The 22,934-nt window shown below is 38.6% G+C and overlaps 2 protein-coding genes across 3 annotated transcripts in view; one reads left to right on the plus strand and one right to left on the minus strand.

Annotated features, from left to right (window-relative positions):
- The window catches only part of LOC6560784 (cyclic nucleotide-gated cation channel beta-3), a 77,306-nt gene that overhangs the window by 29,108 nt on the left and 25,264 nt on the right, over positions 1-22,934 (plus strand). Inside the window, exon 2 of the mRNA XM_032734687.2 lies at positions 2,227-2,562. Within this exon, the coding sequence (XP_032590578.1) occupies positions 2,325-2,562 (238 nt within the window). The 5' untranslated portion in view covers positions 2,227-2,324. The remainder of the gene's footprint in view (positions 1-2,226; positions 2,563-22,934) is intronic.
- On the minus strand, positions 20,872-22,061 carry LOC6560370 (trypsin). Of its 2 annotated transcripts, none has more exons than XM_001987722.2 (3): positions 21,638-22,061; positions 21,308-21,581; positions 20,872-21,256 (listed from the first exon to the last, which is right to left on the minus strand). In XM_001987722.2, exons 1-3 carry the CDS (start codon positions 21,904-21,906, stop codon positions 20,900-20,902), a joined length of 900 nt encoding a protein of 299 aa, XP_001987758.2. In that variant the 5' UTR covers positions 21,907-22,061; the 3' UTR covers positions 20,872-20,899. The 2 variants fall into 2 exon arrangements, with proteins under 2 accessions (XP_001987758.2, XP_032590576.1); XM_032734685.1 differs by having other exon boundaries at positions 21,128-21,222.

The following is a 22,934-nucleotide window of genomic DNA, read 5'->3' on the forward strand; positions in this document are numbered from 1 at the left end:
GTATTCATAAATAGTAATAATCAATCACTTTGTGATTGTATAAACTTATATATTTTATTTATTCTATATAAATTCAATAAATTTGTAATTGTATAAACTTATAGCCCATTGTCGACCGAGTACAGGGTATATAAAGAGAGCTTTATTCAGCGAAGCGTTGTCTGAATCCGAAAAGAGGTAAAAATTTAACGGAATTGCAAATGCTGTTGACACTTGCACAACGCAAAACAATTGTCGAAAATCGGCTGGTCTCTCACCCCGTACAAGCTCTAGCTGTCTCCCCATCTCTCTCTGGCGCGCCCACTCTATCTCTGTCCCTCTCTCTGTCTGACACTCACTCGTTACTATTGAGCTGGAATTTCATCCATTTTGGCTTGGCTTGGGTTTGTATGTACATATGTATTTATGAATGCTGGCTGCTGTTGCATTCGATAGTTTTTTTTTGGCAGTGTTCGTGTTTGAATAGTTTTTGGCAAAACTTGATTGCCTTTTGGCTTTCGGCAGAGCAAAGTCAACCTGGCGCACCTAACTAGACAGCCAGTGGGGACAATCTCAGCCAATAGCACTTTTGCGTAATCAGTGAAAAATTCGGTGTTGCCATAAGTTCAGAACTAGTTTTCATTTCGACCAGTTATCACTGATATGCCGCTGACCACGCCCACAAATTAGCCGAGCTGTAGCTGAGTGTCACATGTGTGAGACTCATAAATCATATTTAGCTTTGCGGCGCCGACGAGCATTCAATCAAAGTGCAGCAAATCCCTCAAATTTGTTATTCGTCACGTACCAGAGTCCAGTCGCAGATGTTTGCGTGTGTGTGCATCTGTGGCTGTGTGTGTGTGTGTGTGTGTGTGTATGTGTGTGTGTGTGCATGTGTTATTGTGTATGAGTTTCATTAGCATTGGACCTTAAAGTAGACGAGCCTAAAAGATAATATACATATTAACATATATGCTCTTAGTATATATATATTAATGCCAAATAATACGTAGTGCGTCTGACTGAGGGCTTGTGTATGCTTATGGAAGTAATCGGTAATAGTAATCGTTATCGGAATTGAAATCGAAAGCGTTGCGTTCGCAGCCACATTTGCTAGGTTATCAACTTTACACTCAACTGAATATATTTGGGACATTTCGGGTATTTTTGGGCTGGCACGGCTTATTAAATATTAAATTGATAAGGCTCCCGAGCGGCGCCCGAACAGCAAGGACAGCCAGGACAACCAGGACAGTTTCTTTTTAACTTTTTATTTTAACAGGGGGAGGTTGCGGTATGGGGGAGGGAGAGCAGAAGGGGGGTGGGGATGGGGACTTTTGGGGTTTGGTATCTATAAGTAGCATTTGTTGCCTATTTCTCTTGCTCTTGCCATTTTGTGTTTTTGCCTAAGCGGCTTTCGGCCACATTTGAGTGTGGTACGACCCACAACAGTGCCCCTCCCTTATCGCCCTACGAATCCCCGTTGATAAAATGCTCTTGTATGCTAATATTGCGGGCATATTTTTCATGTCGCAATCATTTTGTGTGCCGCTTTTTTTTGTCTCCTTTTTTTTATATTTTTCATTGCTGCTGTTGCTGATGCTGATGCTGGCATTGCTTAAGCGTTGATTGCAAGCATTTACATAATTTAAGATTGTTCTGTTCACTCGACACTCGACACTCAACGCGCACACAGAAACACACACACTCTCAGTCTGACTCTCTCACACAAAGAATCACACTCACACATTCAGAATTTTAGCATTGTTTCTTCATCCCCCTCTCCGGCGGCGCATTAAAATGAAAATTCCAAGCTCAGTCGACGTTCTCGTTCCAGATTAACATATTTCTTTGAAGCACTGCTAAATTATTAAGGATATAAATAGCAGCACTGCTAGTGGAACTATACCAAGTACCCATTAAATGAGTATAATGGATATGCACAGAAGTTAGATATATAAAATTCGCTGGAAACGTTCTCCACCATGCCACAGGCAGATGTTGTAAAGATATTATAGAGCTTACAATTTTATTGAAATAGTGCAATGTGGTTAGTCCACATCATACAACTTACACTTTCCGCCACACTATGTAGATAAATTTGTGAAAAAAGGGGCAACTGCCAGTCGAGCCTATTAAGCTTGAGTATTTTTATTTGTTGCAGCTATTTTGTCCTTGGGTGTCGCTTTTGCTAATATTGAAGCAAAATAGAAAGTTTCTCATTTCCATTTCAATTTCTCGTTGCAGTTCGGCGGGCAGCCGGAGGAGCCACAGAGACGATAACGACGACGACAGGTAGTAGTAGGAGGAGTAGGAGGCGGCGGTAAGCATCCGGTGCTGTGGGCATGTCCACAGCCAAAAGACTGGTGCTCTCGCTACGTGGACGCAAGAACTCACAGGGCAATTCGGCCACATCGTCGACGCGTCTGGTATCCGCTGGCACCTCGCCCGGTCATGAGCTGGACGAAATAGCCGTTGTCTCCGGCACCGGCTCGACTAGCCATCATTTTACCTATGGCGGCTGCATTGGCAACAACAACGAGGCCAGCAGCGCCGCCGCGGCTGTGGCCCCTTACTCCACAGGTAGGCAATGCAACAAAATATACAGCCAACACACACACACACACACAGTCCACATTTTGCAACACCACCCACCTGCAGCTCCCTGACTGCCTCCAGGTAGAATCAAATGTTTAAATTACAATTTGTAGTCATCCTCAACCCTAATGCACAATGCAGCAAACCCACCATATCAAAACCCACAATCGGCAATTCGAACTTTGTTAACTGAAGACACCACCACCCCCTCACACCACTTGCCTCTTCTATGCATGCTGTTGCATTTGTTGTGTAGAAATTATTACTGACGCATCACTAACAGATACGCATATATATCTAAAGGTTAATGTGTATGGTATGTAAGTTGCGTAGTTGTACAACATTAATTTAAGAGCAGGAGAACGAGTCTCCATATCCATTACCGTTTGTCCTATGCTTAATCAAGTTTCAGGTCGAATTAAGTAACTCTACTTAATCATTGATTAATTCAGATTTCTATAAATTCGATTAGAGGTTATTCTTAGGTGACACTCTGGCGAATCGTGAGTAATTCTATTGTTTTTATTCTAATTCTATTCTACGACTATGTATTTGAACATTATTTCAAAAATGACTTGAGAGGATATATTGGTTACCACCAACTGACATCTTAACGTCATCTCCATCTTCGTCTAACATTATTGATCTAAGACGTGGCCAACTTTATTTAATTAAAATATAAAACGTTTTTATAAATGCAGTATGAATTTCAACACATTGTTGCATTGAAAGCAGTATGTAAATGTTGCACTTTGTATTTTTGTGCTGCTGTCTCCTCGTTCTTGGTTTCCTTTGGGTTTTGCCGTTGCCCTTATCTTTGTTTGTGTCTCCAACTGCAACATTCTCATCAATTTTCTTTCTTCTGCCATTTAAATTGGATATAATCTCAGTGTTATGGGGAGCGGGTTGGGCGCAGAGGTGAAGAGAATGAATTCTATTCGACAGTTGCGCATCGCAAACAACTTTTGTCCTTGATTGGCATTTCGATAATGCCAGTGAAAATAGACAAAGCGAAAAGCAAATGCGAAACTGCAGTCAAAGGTGCGCCAAACGATTCGCATTTGCATATTTGATGCAGTTGAATGACTTTCGAAAGGCAAAACTTTAATACCATCATCAGTGCCAGAGAGCTCAACTCGCTAATAGATAAAGTTATGAAAATATCCCCTTATCTGAAAGGGCACCTGTTTAGACAGTCACCTTTCAGCTTTTATGTTCTTACAGTCATAAAAAATGAACTGAATAGCATAAAATAAAGTTACGCCCAAAAAACAAAAAACAAAACAGAATTTCTTCAAGTAATAAGAAACTTCGATATTCCTTTAGACTATGTGTAAACACTTCAAGTGTAAACGATTTTTTGGATGTTGTTTTTTAAAGATTTAATACATCTTAGAGCGAAAATTGGAAACTAAATTGATTAATTAGCTTAGGATTAATCTGTGCAATCAGCGAATCTATATCAGGTCTCAGGATCTATACAATTAGATGGGAAAATCAAAATGAATTATAATTATTTAAGAAAGTTAATACTCACTCTATAAAAAATATTGGGTAAGGCGTATCTGACATGTGAACATGCTCTATCAAGCTGTCGCCCCGTGTGTGATGTGTGTGTGATGTGTGTATGCTGCTGTGATTTGACAAAGCGCCTTAGCCCGGTACCTACTTATGTAGGTATCTTGTCTCTGGTAGGCAGCTCGCCTGTCTGTCACAATTGAGCCACAGGACAGTTGTGTCTGTTGGGGTCCCAAAAACAAATCTCGTACTTTGTGTCTTTTGTAAGGCAAAGGCAAAATAAATCAATCAAATGACAAATATGCTTAGACAATTGCCAGGCCAAGGCGCTCAGCTCAGTCCACAGCTTGTGTCCTAATTTCATTGCCTGACTGCTGCTGCAGCAGCCGTAAAGTTGACGCTGTGGTCGCAAACAGCACACACAACACACACAACACACACAACAATACACACGCATATACAAATACAAACTTGCGTTGTCTTAGCCAAGCCACACTCGTAGTTTGTTGCTGTTTCCTTTTGTGGTTGCTGCTTGTCACATTTTATAGGCCGCATATGTTGCGACCATTTTTCTTCTGCAAGAAAATAGTTGTTGCTGCTGTTGTTTGATTGCGGTGTGGCACGTTCACTTTGGCTTACAGTTAATTTTGAGTGAAATTCAATTTATCACTGTGCGGCCCATAAATCCGTATTTCGTTGCCACTTTTGCTTCTAACGAGCTGAGCATCCTGAGCATGCAAGCCAAATGAGATTTATACGAACGATTCTTTTGTCGCATTCCATTTGTTTGCTACATCCAGACAAAATGCTAGCAATTTGTACAATCAGCAAGCAAGACTGAAAGCATCACCAGAAATGACTATTCAAAATGAGGGTCACCGTGACGTATGTGCAATGCTTTCAATGACCTCAACACTGCACTGCATGTATTTGTATGTACAGTGTATGACTTTGTGTTTGTGCTATAAAGTTTTTCAGGGACTGCTATTGACATTTATCGCCTGGCAGCTTGGATTTAATGACTGTTAAGTTGTTTATAACTAAATGCACGCCTTAACGCTCACATACAAACCTTGGACACCTTGGCAGGCAGCCAAATATCCAGACAGCAAATATACCCTGTAAATAGCATATATTCTTTTTATTTTTATATTTATTTTTGTTTTATTGCGTTTTTTGTACAAAAGTTCAAATTCACCTTCAGCCAAGCAGCTTTCTGCTGCATATCTACAGAGCAGATACGGATGAAAGTACAGCTGCGCTCTTGTGACAACCACAACAACAGCATGAGCGAAAAATATAACGAAACTTTTCAACTTTTGGAATATTTTCGCTCTGTGAAGTTCACAATTTTATCATGTACGTTCATTGCTCTTTTAGGTCTCTGAACCATTCGGTGTGTGTATGGGTGTGTGTGTGTGTGTGTGTGTGTGTGTGTGTGTGTGCATGCGGTCGTTGACAATAGCAATTTGGCCGTGGCTTTGATCAAAGTTTTTTTTTTTGCATTGGCTTCGTTAAATTGAATTGAACTTGTATGGAACGGCGACCAGAACTGAACTAAATTTTTAAAAGTTGCACATAGATGAATAATCTAATTTCAATTTTTGCTTTCTTATTTTCTTCGATTTATTGTGGCTTATACATACTCAAGGTTGATTTTCAGATCAATTCAAATCGAATGATATTGAATTTATATTTGTTTTGTGCCAATTTTTAAATAAAATTAACATTTTAAATTCTTAAAGCATTTACATATTTTAATCTTAATTTAATAATAATTTAATAATTTGGATAAGTTGTTATTATATGTGCCTGTTAGCTATATATGGCACAATAGTTGGGCATACGAGATAAAAACAGTAAAGATATTTTTAAGAATATATTTACATGCTAAAATTTGAGTGGCGAATTGTATTATTTAGTGCTGAAGCACAAATAAATCATTTTTTGGGTTATATCATAGTCATAAAAATGTACCCTAATCAATTTTTTTACTTCACATCACTAAGTAAACAACACAATGTATTATATGCTTAGTGATGACTAAGTAAACAACACAATGTATTATATGCTTAGTGATGATATTTATCATCATAATGCCAGGGTTTAAAAAACGCGTAAATTGTTTGCAAAGTGAGAGTAAAAAATACTTTTTATGTTGCCTACTTATTTGGTCAGCCAACGCTGATGCATGTATCTATAGGATGCAATATCTTTGCTTCGTTTTAGGGCGCATTGAGTGCCAAGCTGATTTTTGGCTCTATGGAGCCATCAAAATTGTCAAGTGCATGTCTTTGTCTAGGCTTTTCACTCTCTTCTCTACTCTGTGCCACTTCTCCTCTCTCTTTCCTTTGTTTCGCATGTGTATCTTATCCTCACTATATTCTGCTGTGCAAATGCCATAATTGAGCTTAGGGGTCTTATGGCAGCTGCATCATTGATTTGACCACCCCCAGCTTCAGACTCTCGTTTCGAGCTCTGTTCACAAACGTCAAAGTTTGTTCAAAGTTTTTGTCTTTTTTTTAAATGTTTTTTAGTGGTTGTTCTTGGTGTTGATATTGCACGCCCGTTGCGCTTGTTGTTGTCAGCTTTGTCCGGAGAACTTCAGCAGCAGACATAGCTGTTGGAAAAGTTTTTCAAGCTCGTTTTAAAAGACGGCATCTCTGTCGCTGATTTTGCGCATGTATAATTAGTTTTATTTACCACCTGGCACACAAATTTTAATTAGAATTTGCGACTAACAGGCCATATCAGCTGACACGGACTGCCTCTACTGTCCAGCAGAAGCGTGCTGCTTGCCACGAACTGTAATCCATACCCGACTCCTCACACTCACCTGAGGCAATAACGGGAGGAGTGTTAGAGCCGCAGACAGTTTGATTGCCATAGCTTAGCTAAGGATACGTTATGGTTGGGTTGGCTTGGATTGGAGTGGCTTGGATTGGAGTGGCTTTGATTGGATTGGGTTTAGTTTATTTAAGTAATTTGAGCATTTCAATTATAAAAGCAATCTGCCTACCTTGTTTGTTAGAACACTTTCGTTTACATTGTTGGCGCTATTATCTTACCAATTTGATAGCCCATCGACGCCACAGCACTTAAACTGCAATGGTGCAACCTTCAATTGAAATTCACACGCGCCCACAGTGTGTTGAGGTACTTGGCGAACTTTAAAACTTGTCAACACTAACGCCGAGTGGAAACATGGCTAACGGCTGTATTTTAATTGTCATTGCACGTTGCACCTAACGACCTGACGATTATGTTATTGCGTATACGCCGTGACTGCCGGCCACGTTAGTCGCCTGTCGCACAAAACTATGCAACACACAAAAAGCATGAGCCAAAGTTAGTGAGAAGAGTTATGAACGTTGCATCCGAAAATCAACGACTGCTAAATGCTCTTTCAGCTTTATAATTAAGGGAAAATCAGTTTCTTCTTGACGAGGTTAATGACTCTATGACTGTGACTCACTCACCTTATATAAGATTAAATATTCGTTTTACCCTTCGGTATCACAAAATAGGCGGACAGATAGAAAGTGCAGCTATAGAGCATCACAAAGGGGCACTTAAGGTTGACACATACATCTAAACACTCACACAAGCCCATACACACCCACAGGCAAGTGCTTTTCAAAGGTTTTGCTTTGTCGGCCCCCGTAATGCAATTACAAAATACCAACAGTGGGGCGTTGACTGGCAGGCAGCCCGACCAGCCGGTTGTCAGGTGTTGGCCAAAGAACGCTGAAGAACAGTCAGGAGTGATAGAGACAGAGTAACACAGAGAAAGAGAGAGAAAGAGAGAGAGTGAGAGAGAGAGAGAAATAGCGAGAGATGGTATAAGAAAAGAAAGCCGAGATAGCCATGGATTTTGCCGCTGCGCTCAAGTTTTTGACTTATCAACTAAAGTGCAGCATTAAAAAAATTACTAAAGCTGTTCGCCTTTTTCTTTTATCTTAAATTTATTTTATTTTTTTCTGCACATTTGCCAGGGGCACTGCGGCTACTGCGGCCACTGAGAGTCGCTCTTAATGCATACACAAAAGGCCACAAGCGACAATCATCTAAGCAGCAGGAGATGAACAGATGCAACAGAATAGCGTGTTGTTCCACATTAAGCAAATGATAATGCTAAGCTGACCAACTAAACGAGTAATTGAGAGATAAGTCAGCATGTGATTTGGATAATGTGACTATAAATGAAAATAAATAAAATGCATTTGTATTCTTTAATGAGAAAAGCTTTCGGATTATATAATGACGAAACATTAAAAATACAGCAATTTAAGTTAAATCCAACTTATTTGTTGTGAAACCGTTAAATCCTTAAACTTCTATATGCTACATATTATATGTGTGCGAAATAAATGCGTTGCGCTTAATGCAAAAATGATGAGTAAATCTTTTTAATGGACATATTTGCTTAAACTTCATCTATAAAGAGCTCGCGCTATCTAAAAGTTTAAAAATCTTAGAAAATCTGATATATTAAATGCCAGTGTCATAGTCTTAGACACATTCCTAATGCACACACCTAAGCACACACACACACACACAAACGAAGGCACACACACGCACACACAAAAATAAAAATTAGACACATTAAGGTTGAAATTCGCTTTTGGCTATTTTGTGCATTGTGTTTTGGCCACAATTACAATTACTCCAGTTACGGCGACAGTTTCAGCATATCAATCACAAGCTCCATGCCTGCAGAGCACGAACCTATTATTTTTCAACCAGCTGGTCTGTCTACATGAATGCCAGATAGATGGGTGGGAGACGATAGACAGACTGGGATTGCCGAGATTTTGCTAAGCCTGGCAGTCCATACACATGTTTGGCCTTATCAAGTTTGGTCAACTGGCACCGATAATTTGCCAGCCAGTTGCTTGCGTGCTACACTCACCAAAATATGTGCACTAAAATCCCGAAAATCGACGTAGCTCAAATAATTGATCAGGGAATGATTATCCAAAGCGCTCGGATTTTGACTTTCTTAAAATAAGGTCTTGGAAAATCTAAAATCCAGTGTGTTTACAAATGAATTATTAAAACATTTAAGAAAAATAATATTTTTTGTATGTAGAAATAGAATTTTTTTTGAAAAGGATAACTTAAGAATTATTTTATTTAGTTTATTTTGAATCAATGTATATCACAGATTTGCAGTATTTTTTATTTTTCTATATTATTATTTGATTTTTACAATAATAATACGTACTTTTCTTAAAGTGTACGCACATTGCCGTCACATATACTGGCCTGGATTAGCTCATTGGGATTAACAGCTAGCCAGACCACAGACGTTAGCAGACTGCATTGGTTAGCGGTTATTTGTGTTGGTCTGCAGTTCTCGGGGATGAGGTAGGTCTGCTGCATCAGCATTAAATGTCAGCTCACTAAAATGCCCCGCAGTCGCGAGTGCAAAGTTTTTAAAGAAGCAATTTGGCAAATTTATGTTGTAATTACCCCTGCCTTCCAGTTGCCTCAACCTCCGCAGCAGCCGCGCGAGGCAGCAAATTAAGTTTTGAGTTTCGCTCTCCTTTGCCAAATGGCCAAAACGGGCAAACTGGCAACTGACGATGGCAGCTAAGCGGATTACAACAGCTTTTTTAACTTTCCGTTTATTTTTTCTTATATTATATTTTTTTTTGGTTTTTTTTTATTGTTTTTATTTTATTTTATTTTTTTTTTTTTGGCTGTTGCTGATTGAGCACGTGGCATTGCCGCAAATTTGCCTTATTACAATGCGATAAGCGCAATTACAGCGCCAGGAAATTATAGGAAGAAGCAGTCACATACCTTTTTTTAAAAACGGTTATCTGCACGGTTTTTCAGTTTCATCTCACGTTTTGGTGCAACCAAAGAAGGAAAAAACAAATCATTCCTGTAAGCGCAATAAAAACTGCAAAACTATTTTCATAGCAACTCAACTCAACTTGAAATGAAAGGGGGTGGTGATGTGAATGTGGGAACTGTGTTGCTGGGGAGGGGTGGGATGGGGGTTGTCTATAGTGGAACGCCTGCAACTCTGTAGCTGTAATCGCATTTGCTTGCCAATAAAAATGTTACCAAAAGCGTCAAAAGCACCTCTCCTGACAGCGAGCAAAACGAATGAATGAAACTTAACTGAATTCCGAGAAAGAGAGGGAGAGTTCTGCTAAAGGCAGATGAGTTGTGGCCAGTATGTGATGTCCCCGGGCCATGAGTGAATATAAATACCCCCCCGCTTACGGCTGTGCTGCATTGATAGTGCGGCCCCTGCGGTACACTATTATGACCACATTGAAATAACCAAATGCGACAGACGATGCCAAGTGCACCGCCATTCAATCACAATATCGCAACCTGAACTTTGAACGGTGAACAGATACAGATACACTCTGCACGATGGGCGTTGGACAAGACATATGTTAAACACACACACATACACACACAATCGGACAGATACTGGTATAATAATCAAATTAAAGCGCGTCCAGGGAGAAATCAGAGTGAAAATGCTGCGACAAATTATGAAATGAAAATGACCAAATGAAGTCAGCTTTTATTATGTGCAGACGGATGGCAATTGACAATAAAAAGTTCAAAGTATGTTATTTTCATGATGTTTTCAAAGGAATTTACCACACACTCACTCGCACACACTTAAGCAAGCAAACGAATTGTGTTGAGAACTGAGCAGCAAAAAAAAAAGGAGAAAAGGAATGAAAGTAGCAGGCAGGCAGGCAGCAACCGACTGAGAGCAGAAATTGCTTGACATTAAACTCAATGCGATTAGGTCACACACATAAGGCCATAAGGTCATCCCGAGGGCTGCTCAAAAAGATGCTAATGAGAATCAAATTGAGAAAAAAATTGCTTCAAAAATGTGCCAAACAGCAAAAAAAAAAACGTACTGGGCTGCTATCACAAGAAACGCACGAACTGTCTGAATATGGGTTCCTATACCCTAAATTCCAGTGCACATGCTTGAACTGGTCTTAGAACCATAAATCATTTGGGAGGTAGATTCAAATAGGGTCAGGTAATCGCGACTCTGATAATAAAAATAGTTATACTATAGACCATTTGTATTCAGCTACTGCTAATTGCTATCATTGTGCTTTACACATATTATATTATATTATTTATATTATTTTTATATAACATCCTTTTTTTTGCTATTAACATAACAGTAATGCCAAATAACGTAACAAAAAGCCACTTAACATTATAAAAGCATGATGCTGGTTTATCTGTTAGTAGGCTTTAGAGGTGTCTGAGATCTTACGTTATGTTAATACGAAAAATATAATATTATGTTAATAAGCGCATGTTAAGTTTACATTGTTAATTAATATTAAGCACACATGGGCTATTGAGTTACAGAGTCGCACTTTGGACAGTTAGTAAAATGCTCTTAATACTTCTGGCAAACCTCTCGCCACTGGCTGTCTCTGCCTGCTCCGTACTGATCTGTGTGTTTGTGTTTGTGCACTTAAATTTGATATCTTTTGTGCGCGTTGCCCAGTGCTGATGCTCGGGTCGAATCGACTGAGACTTGAAGCATTCACATTCATTCAACACTGCCGCACGGCATAGTAGGCGTGGCTCTTGTTGGCTCTTATTATGTTTGGGCTTTTTCCGTTTGTCCTGCTAGCCGCATTGCTGTTGAGAGGCCATTAATGCACAAGCATTGGAATCATGTGACCTAAATACGGTACCACAGAGCTAATGGCATAATGGAAAAAGCCAGAGTAACAGTCAGCACCGACCAACGACAACAACAGCCACAACAACTCAGAATCGAACAAGCTCCCAACAAAAAAAAAAAAAATAATAAAAATAAATAAAAATAAAAATAAAAAAGAAACCGTTAAAGAAATCAGCAGCAAATGTTGGGCTATTTCTCATGCCGGGTTCCACTTTAAAAGTTGCCACAAAATGTAATTGAAAAGTCAATACAATGTAATTTGTTGCTGTTGTTGTTCTTGTTGTTATTAGTGGGCATCCTTTTTTGGGAAGCTTATTCAATTTATTTGTAATTTTTTAACAATTTAACTGTTAAAAAAGCGATACAAAATAAAAAAAAGTTTGCAAACGCACTTGAAGAGTGAAGGGCTTAAAACAAATACAATTATGCAAACGTCGGACGCGCCACGAAATAACATTGACGGACGCCGGTCCACGCCCATTCAGCACGCCTCCCCCCATACTATGCTTCACTGCCCAGTTAGCTGTGTGTTTGGAATATGTAATTCATTTGAAAGTTGGGTAGCCGCCGACAGAAATTAATTAAACTTTTCGCCAGGAGGACGTAGGATGCGCAAAGGTCAAAGGTCGTCGATGCGGTTGTTGCTGATACTGTTGCAACGTTATTGTTGTTGCGGTTATGCTTAGTGGCCAAAAAGCAATTAATGCAATAATTCCATTTAAGCGTCTCTTTAAGATTTCAGCTTGTAGTGTCTTCATGTCTACATGGATTTCGGGTCACATGTCGGCGGCGTTTTATTTTTGAGGGGGCGTGGCGGTGCGTTGCGTACCCCACCACAAACTTCGTGTTGCTCGTGTCTGCGCAAAAGTTTTAATTATAGTTACAGTTTGTTGTTGGCTGCCACTCATATCCTTGAGGCATTTTTGTTGTTGTTCTTTGGCTGCAGCGCCGGAAATTGCAATTTGAAGCGGTTTTAGGTTAATTTGAGTTACTACAAAACATACAACATATATACAACATACACTCAGCAAAAGAAATGCATTAGAATTGAGAAAATTCCTCTGAAAAATATCATTTACTTACCATATTTAGAATACTTAATATCTATTTTAGAAATTTCGCAATCTATTCAGTATCTTATTTAATTATACATGTTCGATGCATAAAACGTTTTATATACAAACATGAAACTTCAGATCTTGGCGATGTTTAAACTATTTTAGCAAGTTTATTTGTGACCGAAACAAAAGCGTAGTTTGCTCGAATCTCCAACCCTTCGATAGTGAAAATATCGATAGTTACTAAAATTACAAATGTTTACATAAGTGAATAAGATTTAACTGAGTTGTGTAAAATAGCGATAAATTGACAAATTAACAGCCGATCATTCAATATCAGTTGTATTCAAATTGGTTTGACCAAACAATACTTTTAACTTTGTGTGTTTCCTAAAATCCAATTAGATTTATTTCAAAAGTAGTTTTCCTTTTTTAAAGTGAATTTATAAAATGACATAATAAATATTATTTGTAAATTAAATCCAGCAAACTTTTTGTTGTTAATACACAAAAGCGATGGAAGTGTAGTTTATTACAAAAAGTGAGCGAAATATAGCCATTTTCGGCATTTCTGTGGCATATACTCATAATTTTCCAAGTGCATTCATAAAGAATACACGCTCACACACACATTGGGTAAACACAACGTCGCAGAGTAGCAGGATGTGCAGTATCTCGTTGCGATGCGCTTGCCTTGCCTTCGTTTGGCATTTTTGGCATTGCACCGAGAACTCTCGGCAAACTCGACAAAACAATGGGGCAACTCGCAACTTGGAGCTGCAAGCATAGCTTACTGCCAAAAACTGAAAACTATTTGTGACATGTAAAACAAAATGCGACGTGAAAAGGGGGCCAGCCACAAAACAGTTTTGCCATCCACCAGCAGCAGCAGCTTGAAACCTGCTGACGAAAGCACACTGTCAGGTGCTGGTTGACTGATGGATTGGCCGTTTGAAGGATTGATGGTCTGGCCAGTTTAGCCACACAGATTTTGGAGCTTTTGCAATTAGACCAAATTGGATAAATTTGCAAAAATGTTTCATTGCATACGCAATGTAGCAAATATTACGCATTCGTCGTGTGTATCGTATCTGGCCAAACACATTATGTTGCCTCAGTGTTTGGGGCGCATGGGCGTGGCCGGTGCTTTATCGCAGCCAAAAATTAAAATCTAAGCCAACATGTTGGCGACATTGGAGGCTTTGTGCTAATCACATCACGTGCGGTACGTTGTCTTGAACCTAATACAAACACATCGCACACACATACTCACTGATTGTGATTATGCAACTATCTTGGGCCGCAAAGTGTGCTAATACCCTGCATACATGCAATATAATTAAAAAGGGTATCACAAAGTTGTGCTAATGTATGTAACAAGTTAGATCGGATTATCTCAAAGAATAATAAAACATATAGCGACTAGTAACTATGAATGTACGTTAGTGTTGATTACAGAGTATCTGTTAGTCAAACACTCTCGACTCAAACATTCTTGCTTGTTATTTTTTTAGGGCATGTGCTTTTCGGGTAGGCTGTGGTATTTGTTGCTATTGCCGTTAACTGTCAGCGCGTGTCTGTGTGACAGCATGTGTGTGTGTGTGAGTGTGAGTGTGAGTGTATGTGTATGTGGCTGTGTGTGTGTTCCTGCTTATGTGCGTGTGTTTGTATGTTTGCTCGTTTCATTATCAAAGCCAAGTTTGCCACTAAGCACATCGTAAACAATAAGTTGGCCCAACACGGTTATTACTTTGTGCCCAGCAAACGGCGACGTTTATGTCATGTGCGTGTGTCTCTGAGTGTGTATGCGTGTGTGTGCGAGAGTGCTTGTATGAGTGGTGTGTGTGTGTGTGTGTGTGTGTATGTGTGTGTGTTGTGCGCCGGAATGTTTTTATGGCATATATAATTTTGCTTAAAATTATTTAATATGCCGTACTGTCCTGTTGCTCATGTCCTGCCATTCACTTGCTGCCTGCTTTCACTCCTTTCTGCCATGTGTGTGTGTGTGTGTGTGTGTGGAGAGTGGGTGTGAGTGGGGGTGTCGTGATATTCCTGGGGCTTATGTTATTACGCTTATAATTTCAATTTAGGCAGCCTTTAATGCTATACAACGGTACTTTTATTACGAACTTCCGTTAATACTAATTGATATCAGAAAATTACGCTTTTGTGACTGATTCTTGAAACAAAGCAGACAGCCAAGCGAATTCTTATGAATTTAATTAGCATTCGTTGGGAATGTTCTTCGTTACAAATGAAGTCAAATGACTACATAATGAGTCTATCAAAAAAACGTTTTCCCCTCTTTGTGGAAAGTCCTTGCTATGAATTTTCCGACAATTTAATTTGGAACAGAATTATTTTACAACAGAAAACGTCGACCATGGTATAAATAACATAAGAATAGTCTTTGAACAGCTTATATTTCTTTTTATTTCTGTCTTCGTTGAAAGTTAAAGAAATAAAATCTTTGTAAAATGTGTAAATGAAGAGTTTGCCAAATCAAAAAATAATGAACTATACAGCGGCCAATGAAACAGTTCGTATTTGAAATGAACACAGAAATTTATCCGTTAACTATTCATAGCTCTACTTATGTACACACAAATATTTGGTAAATATATTTTTCCCTTACTACTGGTATTATTACCAATTGACATTTTTAACAGACTGTTAAGTGCTTGTTTTAGTCGCAATAATCTTCGTTTACTCCTCTCTCTCTTGCATTCTAATTGAAATTAAACTAATTTGTATATCTTAAGCAAGCGTACAGTTAGAAAGTCTCGCTAGAGGCACTTGGCTCAGTTGTATGCCCTCAACATGCCCTTGCAACATGCACAACACACACATACAACACGCAACATACATAGTGTATTTTTAACCCAAATCCATTAGAGTAGATACTCAAGAATGCTTTAGATATTTATGTGCTGTGCGCATTTACCTACATATACACACATCTAGATACACACAGATACACGCAGATACACATTCAGATGCATAGATACATATACATGTACATGTACATGTACATACACATACAGCAAGCTCAGCGAGAGAAAACATCAAGTAAATAGCAAACGGCGACTGAACTTGGGGGCAAATAACGCTGGCAAACAAATACGCAAACATTTATAAGACTGCTAAGCTCATAACGAAATGCACTTACACTTGACAAACGCATACACACCATACACACACACACACACACACACACACACCCACACACATATTGTCAGCTATACCTCAAGCATGCATGCAGCTTTATAGTGTCAAATGCCTGAGCAACGGCTACTTCATGTACACTTGGAAAAATATTTGCTAAGTGATTTCTAAGTCCCGATTTTCGCATTACTAACTGACCAGATGGAAATCAAAAATTGATTGATGTATAAAAGTAAAAAGTGTGTTTGTAAACGACGAAGGTTTCTGATGATATCCACTCGCAAATTGCATTTCTAATTTTTGTAATTCCACAAAATGTTTTTCTTAGGGAGAAATAGCGCAAAGTATTTTGAAGTGTATTGGCATACACATAACACTTATGCGATCCCCAATACAGAGACACCCTATTAGGAGAATGCGTGCTCAACTGACATTCATGTGCCAAGAGCAACTACCTCATCAGCGCTGACCGGAAGAATAGTTTCCAGTTGCTGAGTCCTTAATGACTAACGAAAAATGCGAATGTATGTGTATGTGGGTGTGATTTGACCCGCAATTCGTAGCTGGTCAAATGTAATTAACTTCATATTTCTGGGTAAATTAAGAAATAGCCTGGTTAGACGCTGCGGGCGTTGCAAGTTCATATGCCACATGCGCCTTACATTCTGGCTGCTGTCTGCACTGGTTGCCCATTCCTGTCAGTCAACTGCAGTCTGCATAGGACGCCCGTACGGCATACACACACACACACACATATATATATATATATTTAAACACACTCTTCACACACACACACACACACACACACACACACACACACTATTTCACATGTCCACGCATATTAAAAGTTTAATGCAAATGTAATGAGCGCCAGCGCATGCAAATGAACAGTTTGGTCCTTTTACCAGCACTTGTGTTTTTATTTCCTCTTTTGGGATGCTGCATGTGAATGCTGGGCTTTAACACGAACTCAGTGATCCCCTCGCACACTCAGCCTATTCTGCTGTTGATGCTGCTGTTGCTAATGAGCGCAGTCACTTAAACACGCTGAATTTGTTGAAAAATTTAATATGAATTTAGCGCATTGAAATCTTGTTGAGCGTGGCATGTGCAGCAGCCACCGCATATCTTGACATTTTTAAATAAGTAAGTGGCGAAACTGTTGTAGTGGAAGTCAGTTCAAATTTCATTACATTTTCGAACATATGGTTGTAAAGCTTAAAATGAAATTAAATATTCATTTGAATTGAATTGCAGTATATTATAAATAAGCCTTGGCTCAGTCTCACTTCAAATGTCATGCGTAATAATAAAATAAAATAATAATAATAATAATAGAAACGGGATTGGTTTAAATTGCAGTTGCATTAATGGACAAATTATCTAGTACTAAATAATAGATTATTACATTCTGTTGAAATTTTTATTCAAATTAAAGAGTTTGTTATACAACCATTTCAAGAGTTATTAAATAAGATAAGATATATAAGATGTAGGATATAGTGATACGCTTAAAATGCATTCGAGTCACATAGAATAAATGCCTCTCAATTCCTTTCTAAAAGTGCATAAGTAATTGAATACTGAGCTGTTGCAGTTAAATGATTCATATTCGTTCTTTGACAAAAGTCTACAGGAGAAGTTAAAGTCTGCAAAAATATTTGAATTGTATGTTAGCTAGTCAAATTTAATTTAAATTCCACGAAAATATATGCCCAAAGACGAACGCACATTGCCAAAGTTATTAAAAATATATAATGAAAGGCCTTCTAATGAAAAGTCTTATGGCTAATGAAAAGTCTTATGGCTAACATTAAGGCAAAGCTTGGCCATTTGGTCAATATAAAAGTACACACACCTATATATACATTTAAATATCTGTATATATTTTAATATAGTCTACTGTTGGCTTGGGTTCTGCTGAAACGTCTGCTAATTGAATTGGCTACCACAGGACTGGGGATTTTTGACACATCTGTGTACACCTGTCGCATATATATAAATGTATTTACACGCACGTGCGCACAACAACAACAGCTAAAAAATCATCAGCAACAGCCGATTGCCACGCCCACTTGTCGCATATTCGCTCATACACACACACACCTACACACACCTACACACACACACCTACACACACCTACACACACCTACACACACACACAAAGTGAATGCCCAATTCAGCATTTCCCAATGGTGTGCACCTTAATACGCATTCATGCGTACAAAGGCGTATGAGTGCTGCGATATCTTCCAGCTATCTGCTGTTATCTGCCTCAATGATGACTATGACAAGGATGCTTTCCGCTGTCCTTTTTGGGATTCCTTTCGCTATCTCTGTCTCTGTCTCTGTCTCTTTCTCTCTCTCTTTCTCTTTCTCTTCGTCTCCGTCTCCACCTCCGTGTGTTTCGCATTGCCTTCGCAGGCGTTTAATTAAATGAAGTCATTTGCATTAATGTTGTCATTACACATTTGCCTACGGCAGCAGCTCTTCAACAGTGTCGAATAGCAAAAGGAGAAGCAGCAGTACCAGCAACGAAATTCATTAAATAAATGGAGCACAGGTGCCGTCTATTGTCCATGTTCTGACATATGCGCAGCGGTAGCTATAGAAATTTGTATTTATCAGCGTGTGGGTTCATGAGTTCATATCGGATATGACACCGACTCAAGTCGCCTCAATTCGAACTCAATTTCTACTTAATGCTGATTGCAAATCATTACGCAATTGCATTTAAATTGATAGATAGATAGACAGATTTCAATTGTGAAATTCTGGCAGTCTAATGAGGTCTGCTAAGCTCATGGCAGTCAGGTCAGTCGGGGTTCTTGTTCAGTTCTCAAATATATAATTTAACATTATCAAAGCGTTTGATTAAAATATAGGTAAATAAATAGCATATATTTTTCTATATTTAATTTCTTTACTTCTATTCAATAAAATAAATATAAACAGTTGCCAAATATGTGCTTCATTTAAATTGGTCAACTCGCTGACATCTGTGAGTTAAGAGCATTAAGTTTGAATATTATACCAGAATAATTACAATTGTATTGGTTTAAAGATATATATTTCGTATATAGGTAGTGTATAATCTATTTTTATAATAATAATACTCAATTATATATTGATACTGAGGACATCACACCTATTACAGGTTCTACTTATCTCAAATTCATTCAAGACAAACTATGTCTTTATATACATTAACCTTTAATTGATCGATTGCCGAAGATCAAAAAGGGTTTTTGGCCATATTTGCTCAGAATTGTGAACTAATTGTAGATAATGTACTGCTTTGAATATACCCTTAAATTAGTAGTAATGTGATCTTAAAATAGTATAGCAATTATACTAACTCTTTAACTATATCTTAAATGTAAAATATATGGTATATATATATATATATACATACAATATATACATATTTGTGTGATGAACTTGGAAGCATCCCCCAAAGTACACTGAAGCTTGAGATTATATCTTAGCCAACGTTAAATGGAGACTCTATTAAGCTGACAGCGGAACTATTTGTGGCATGTATCTTTTATCTTTTACCTACTCGGTTCAAGTTATTTGAAGATACTATTCACTTTGACGGCCATTTGCTTGAGGCTAGCAAATGTTTAAGTACTGCCGTAAGAGAGCTAAGGCTGAAGCTGCCACTTTTGTTGCATGGCAGCTGCTGCTAAATCTATATTTGAGTTCTTTATTGCTTTCCCTTTTTTTTTGGGGAGGACGGCGGGGGCGCGCCAATTAAAGTGCTCGCCACAACGCTACACTGAGTTTGTGGTAATTAAGCACACGGATAGCCAACACAGTCTGTCGGCCATTTGGCCAGTCTACCATGCTGCAAGGTCAACACCAGCAGCATCAGAAGCAACAGCATCCAACAACGTTTTGTGTACGCGAAAGGAACGAAAACCAATCGACACAAGTGGCAGGTGGTAGCTGGCAGGTAACAGACAGAAGGTAGTCGCCAGACTAGACTTGTGGTTGTTTTTGTGGGCGAATTGGCAGCTAGCTGAACTACCCTGGCTGGAGCAATTCTTGATTTGATTTGTGCCCCAATATTGCTGCCCCAATATTGCTGCGCTTGACAATCAACGTGCGCAAAGACAACATCTCAGCGCCCACAAGCACGTGCTGTTGCAATTGCGAAACAGACCAAAGCGTGCCACGATTCAGATGATGTCACTTCAATCCCTTCATGACACAGTTGATAGACGCACACGCATAGGCGAATTGCCGAATTCACATTGAGAGGACGTTGAGCCACAAAAACCATTGAGTGGTTGAAGCATTGAAGAAGAGCATCCAAATTGGCGTCCCAGTCAGCCAGCAGTAACTTCTCCTCAAGTTGAAGCTGAAGTTAAATTTACTATTCATATCGTTAAATTATTACTGTATTGCATCACCACAACTAACTGGCTATTATTTATCAGTCAATTCAGTATATATCACTATCGGGAAATCTATTATTATTTATGATCCATATTTATGAACAAATTTCACTTACAATCATGTGGAACAGACAATGCATCACCACAAAAAGGGTCGGTTGTCCGGTTGTCTGAAGGCCACTTATTTTAAATGGATGCAGCTTACATTTGTAGGTTTGGTCCACATTTTGAAAAGGAAAACACATTGATGAATCCTTAGTTATCCTTAGTCCTAGTTTAAAAACAAGTTGCAAATTTAAATAGCAGAAATAAGACTATTATACTTTTTTTCTGTTAGTACAGAGAATGCTCAAGAAAATTGTGCTATGGCTTCGGCTATTTACTGCCCGTTTAATGCACTACTCTATCCGGTTTTAAGTAATTAAAAACTCAAATGTTTAATCGCACCTCGATTTTTTTTTGTTTATTGGACTTTTTAAGCCAACAGCGCAATTAATGCGACCAATAAGAGATTCAAAAACTTTGCATCGAAAGGATGAGCCATGTTTTGCATTGTATCCTTGATCCAATTTGTATGATACCACACGTCAGTGTAAATCGATGGCATTTCGCTAGTGCCACAGCCCACGCGATGAGAAACGATGCCAATCAGCGTATTATTTCTGATCATTGGATCACCTGTGTCGCCTGCACAGGGATTACTGTCAAGTTCGTCGTGAAAATTTCCGGCACAGAGCATTTCGGGATAAAGACCCTTCAACATGATTAGGCAAGTTTTGCGATCAAGCAACTTGACATCTATATGCACCAGATTGGCAGCAAGTGGACCACCCTATGGTTGGAGATTCAGTGGTTAAGGATTGAAGAGCTTTAGGTAACTCACCTTATACATACGCCCCCAGCCTAGCACCATATATATGTCGTTATAGTTAGGCGCTACATCGGGCAATTTTATAATATCGATTCTCGGATTATCCGTTGGCCATGCTGCCTCCAGTAGCAGTATCGCAATATTGTTTTTGCTATACAGTGTAAAATTATCGGGCACAAATATTTTCTTAACAGCATTGGTCACCGTAGTATCCACTTCTTTCAGACGATTAGCTGTGCCACCAACGACTACAATCGATCGTATCGGATGCATAACTTTGTATTTGCTTTGGACAAGTTATTTATTATTAGAAAAATGTTACAAAATCTGAATTCTACCCACTTCATTGAACACTTGGCAGCGGTGAGCACGTATCGTGGCGCTATTATCGCACCCCCACAGTAATGATTATCACCAAATATAATCTGTGGTCTGCGAGAACGTATGGAGACCACATATTTGCCCAGCTCATCTGTGAGCTCATTTTTAATCGGCGATGCTAAACGTTTCCTAAGTTTTAGGCGTCTATTATCTGCCATCGTTGTGGATTTTAGTAGCACGTGTATTAACAGCACAGCCAAGACTGCATTAAAACAATTTCTATAGTTCATTTCAGGCGACAACCGTGTTTTGAGTGCACAGAGAAAATGAGAAAAAAACAATTCATATTCCCCGACAAAGAAAGTGTCAATGGCGGCGGTAATATGTTTAATAGTGGAACACTTTCTTCATTTTTCGGCATTCACAAAATACGGTAAACACACGCCGGATTAAATTTCTCTTTTTGAAATTCCAAATACAATTGAATCATAGAGCAATTGTTTGAACATTTTTCTCTTTATTAAATTTAGTACAGACAATTTTATGAGCTGCGCTTCTTATTGGTTTTTGGCTTTTGGTTATAAAAAGTAATTAAAATTGTAAAATCTAGCAATGAGTCAAATGTCTAATCATGTTGGATCAGCTCGCGCTTAAAAACTTCTTAAAGCCCTTTAAAATGGAAATTGAGACACATTTAAAGGTTTTCTAAGAAAACAGAACAAAAGATGAATAGCAAAATAGCTCAATAAAATACAACGTTTATATTCCAGTTGAATATTCGAGCCGTTATAGCCCGAGAACCCATATTTTAACTTTATGTCATTATTGCCTTTTATTATACATTTTCAAAGATAACATTTAACAAAGTTTTATTTCAATTTCTTTTGCGCTTATGCTTACTTACATTTGTTCGATTTCATGCTGTCATTTGTGGATTTATATTTCAGTTGAAATTTGATTAGGTTTTAAATTATTGCTCCCATAGAATTTGCAAAAGTTTTTGTCATGTGTCCTTCTCGGTTCACTTAGTTATGTTTTTAGCAATGTCAGTCAACGATTTTGAAATACTTTTAGGAGACTTCTAGAGAATTGTTATGTGGCTGCTTGTTTGGTTGAACTTGCTGAAGCGGGCAACCCGCCTCAATGTCACTTCAATTGACAGCTGTTCCACTAAACACTTGACTATTGTAATTTCCAATGTGTCAGATATATTGTGGGTTGTTGAAGTTGGTTGCTGGATGCTGGTTGCTGGTTGCTGCAGGAGGTGAGAAGGAAGGCTGCTTGAAGTTTTTATTGCGTGACTTCCATTTTATGTCCT

The sequence above is a fragment of the Drosophila grimshawi genome, unplaced genomic scaffold (genome assembly GCF_018153295.1).
Source record: "Drosophila grimshawi isolate 15287-2541.00 unplaced genomic scaffold, ASM1815329v1 contig_1369, whole genome shotgun sequence".
NCBI lineage: Eukaryota > Metazoa > Arthropoda > Insecta > Diptera > Drosophilidae > Drosophila > Drosophila grimshawi.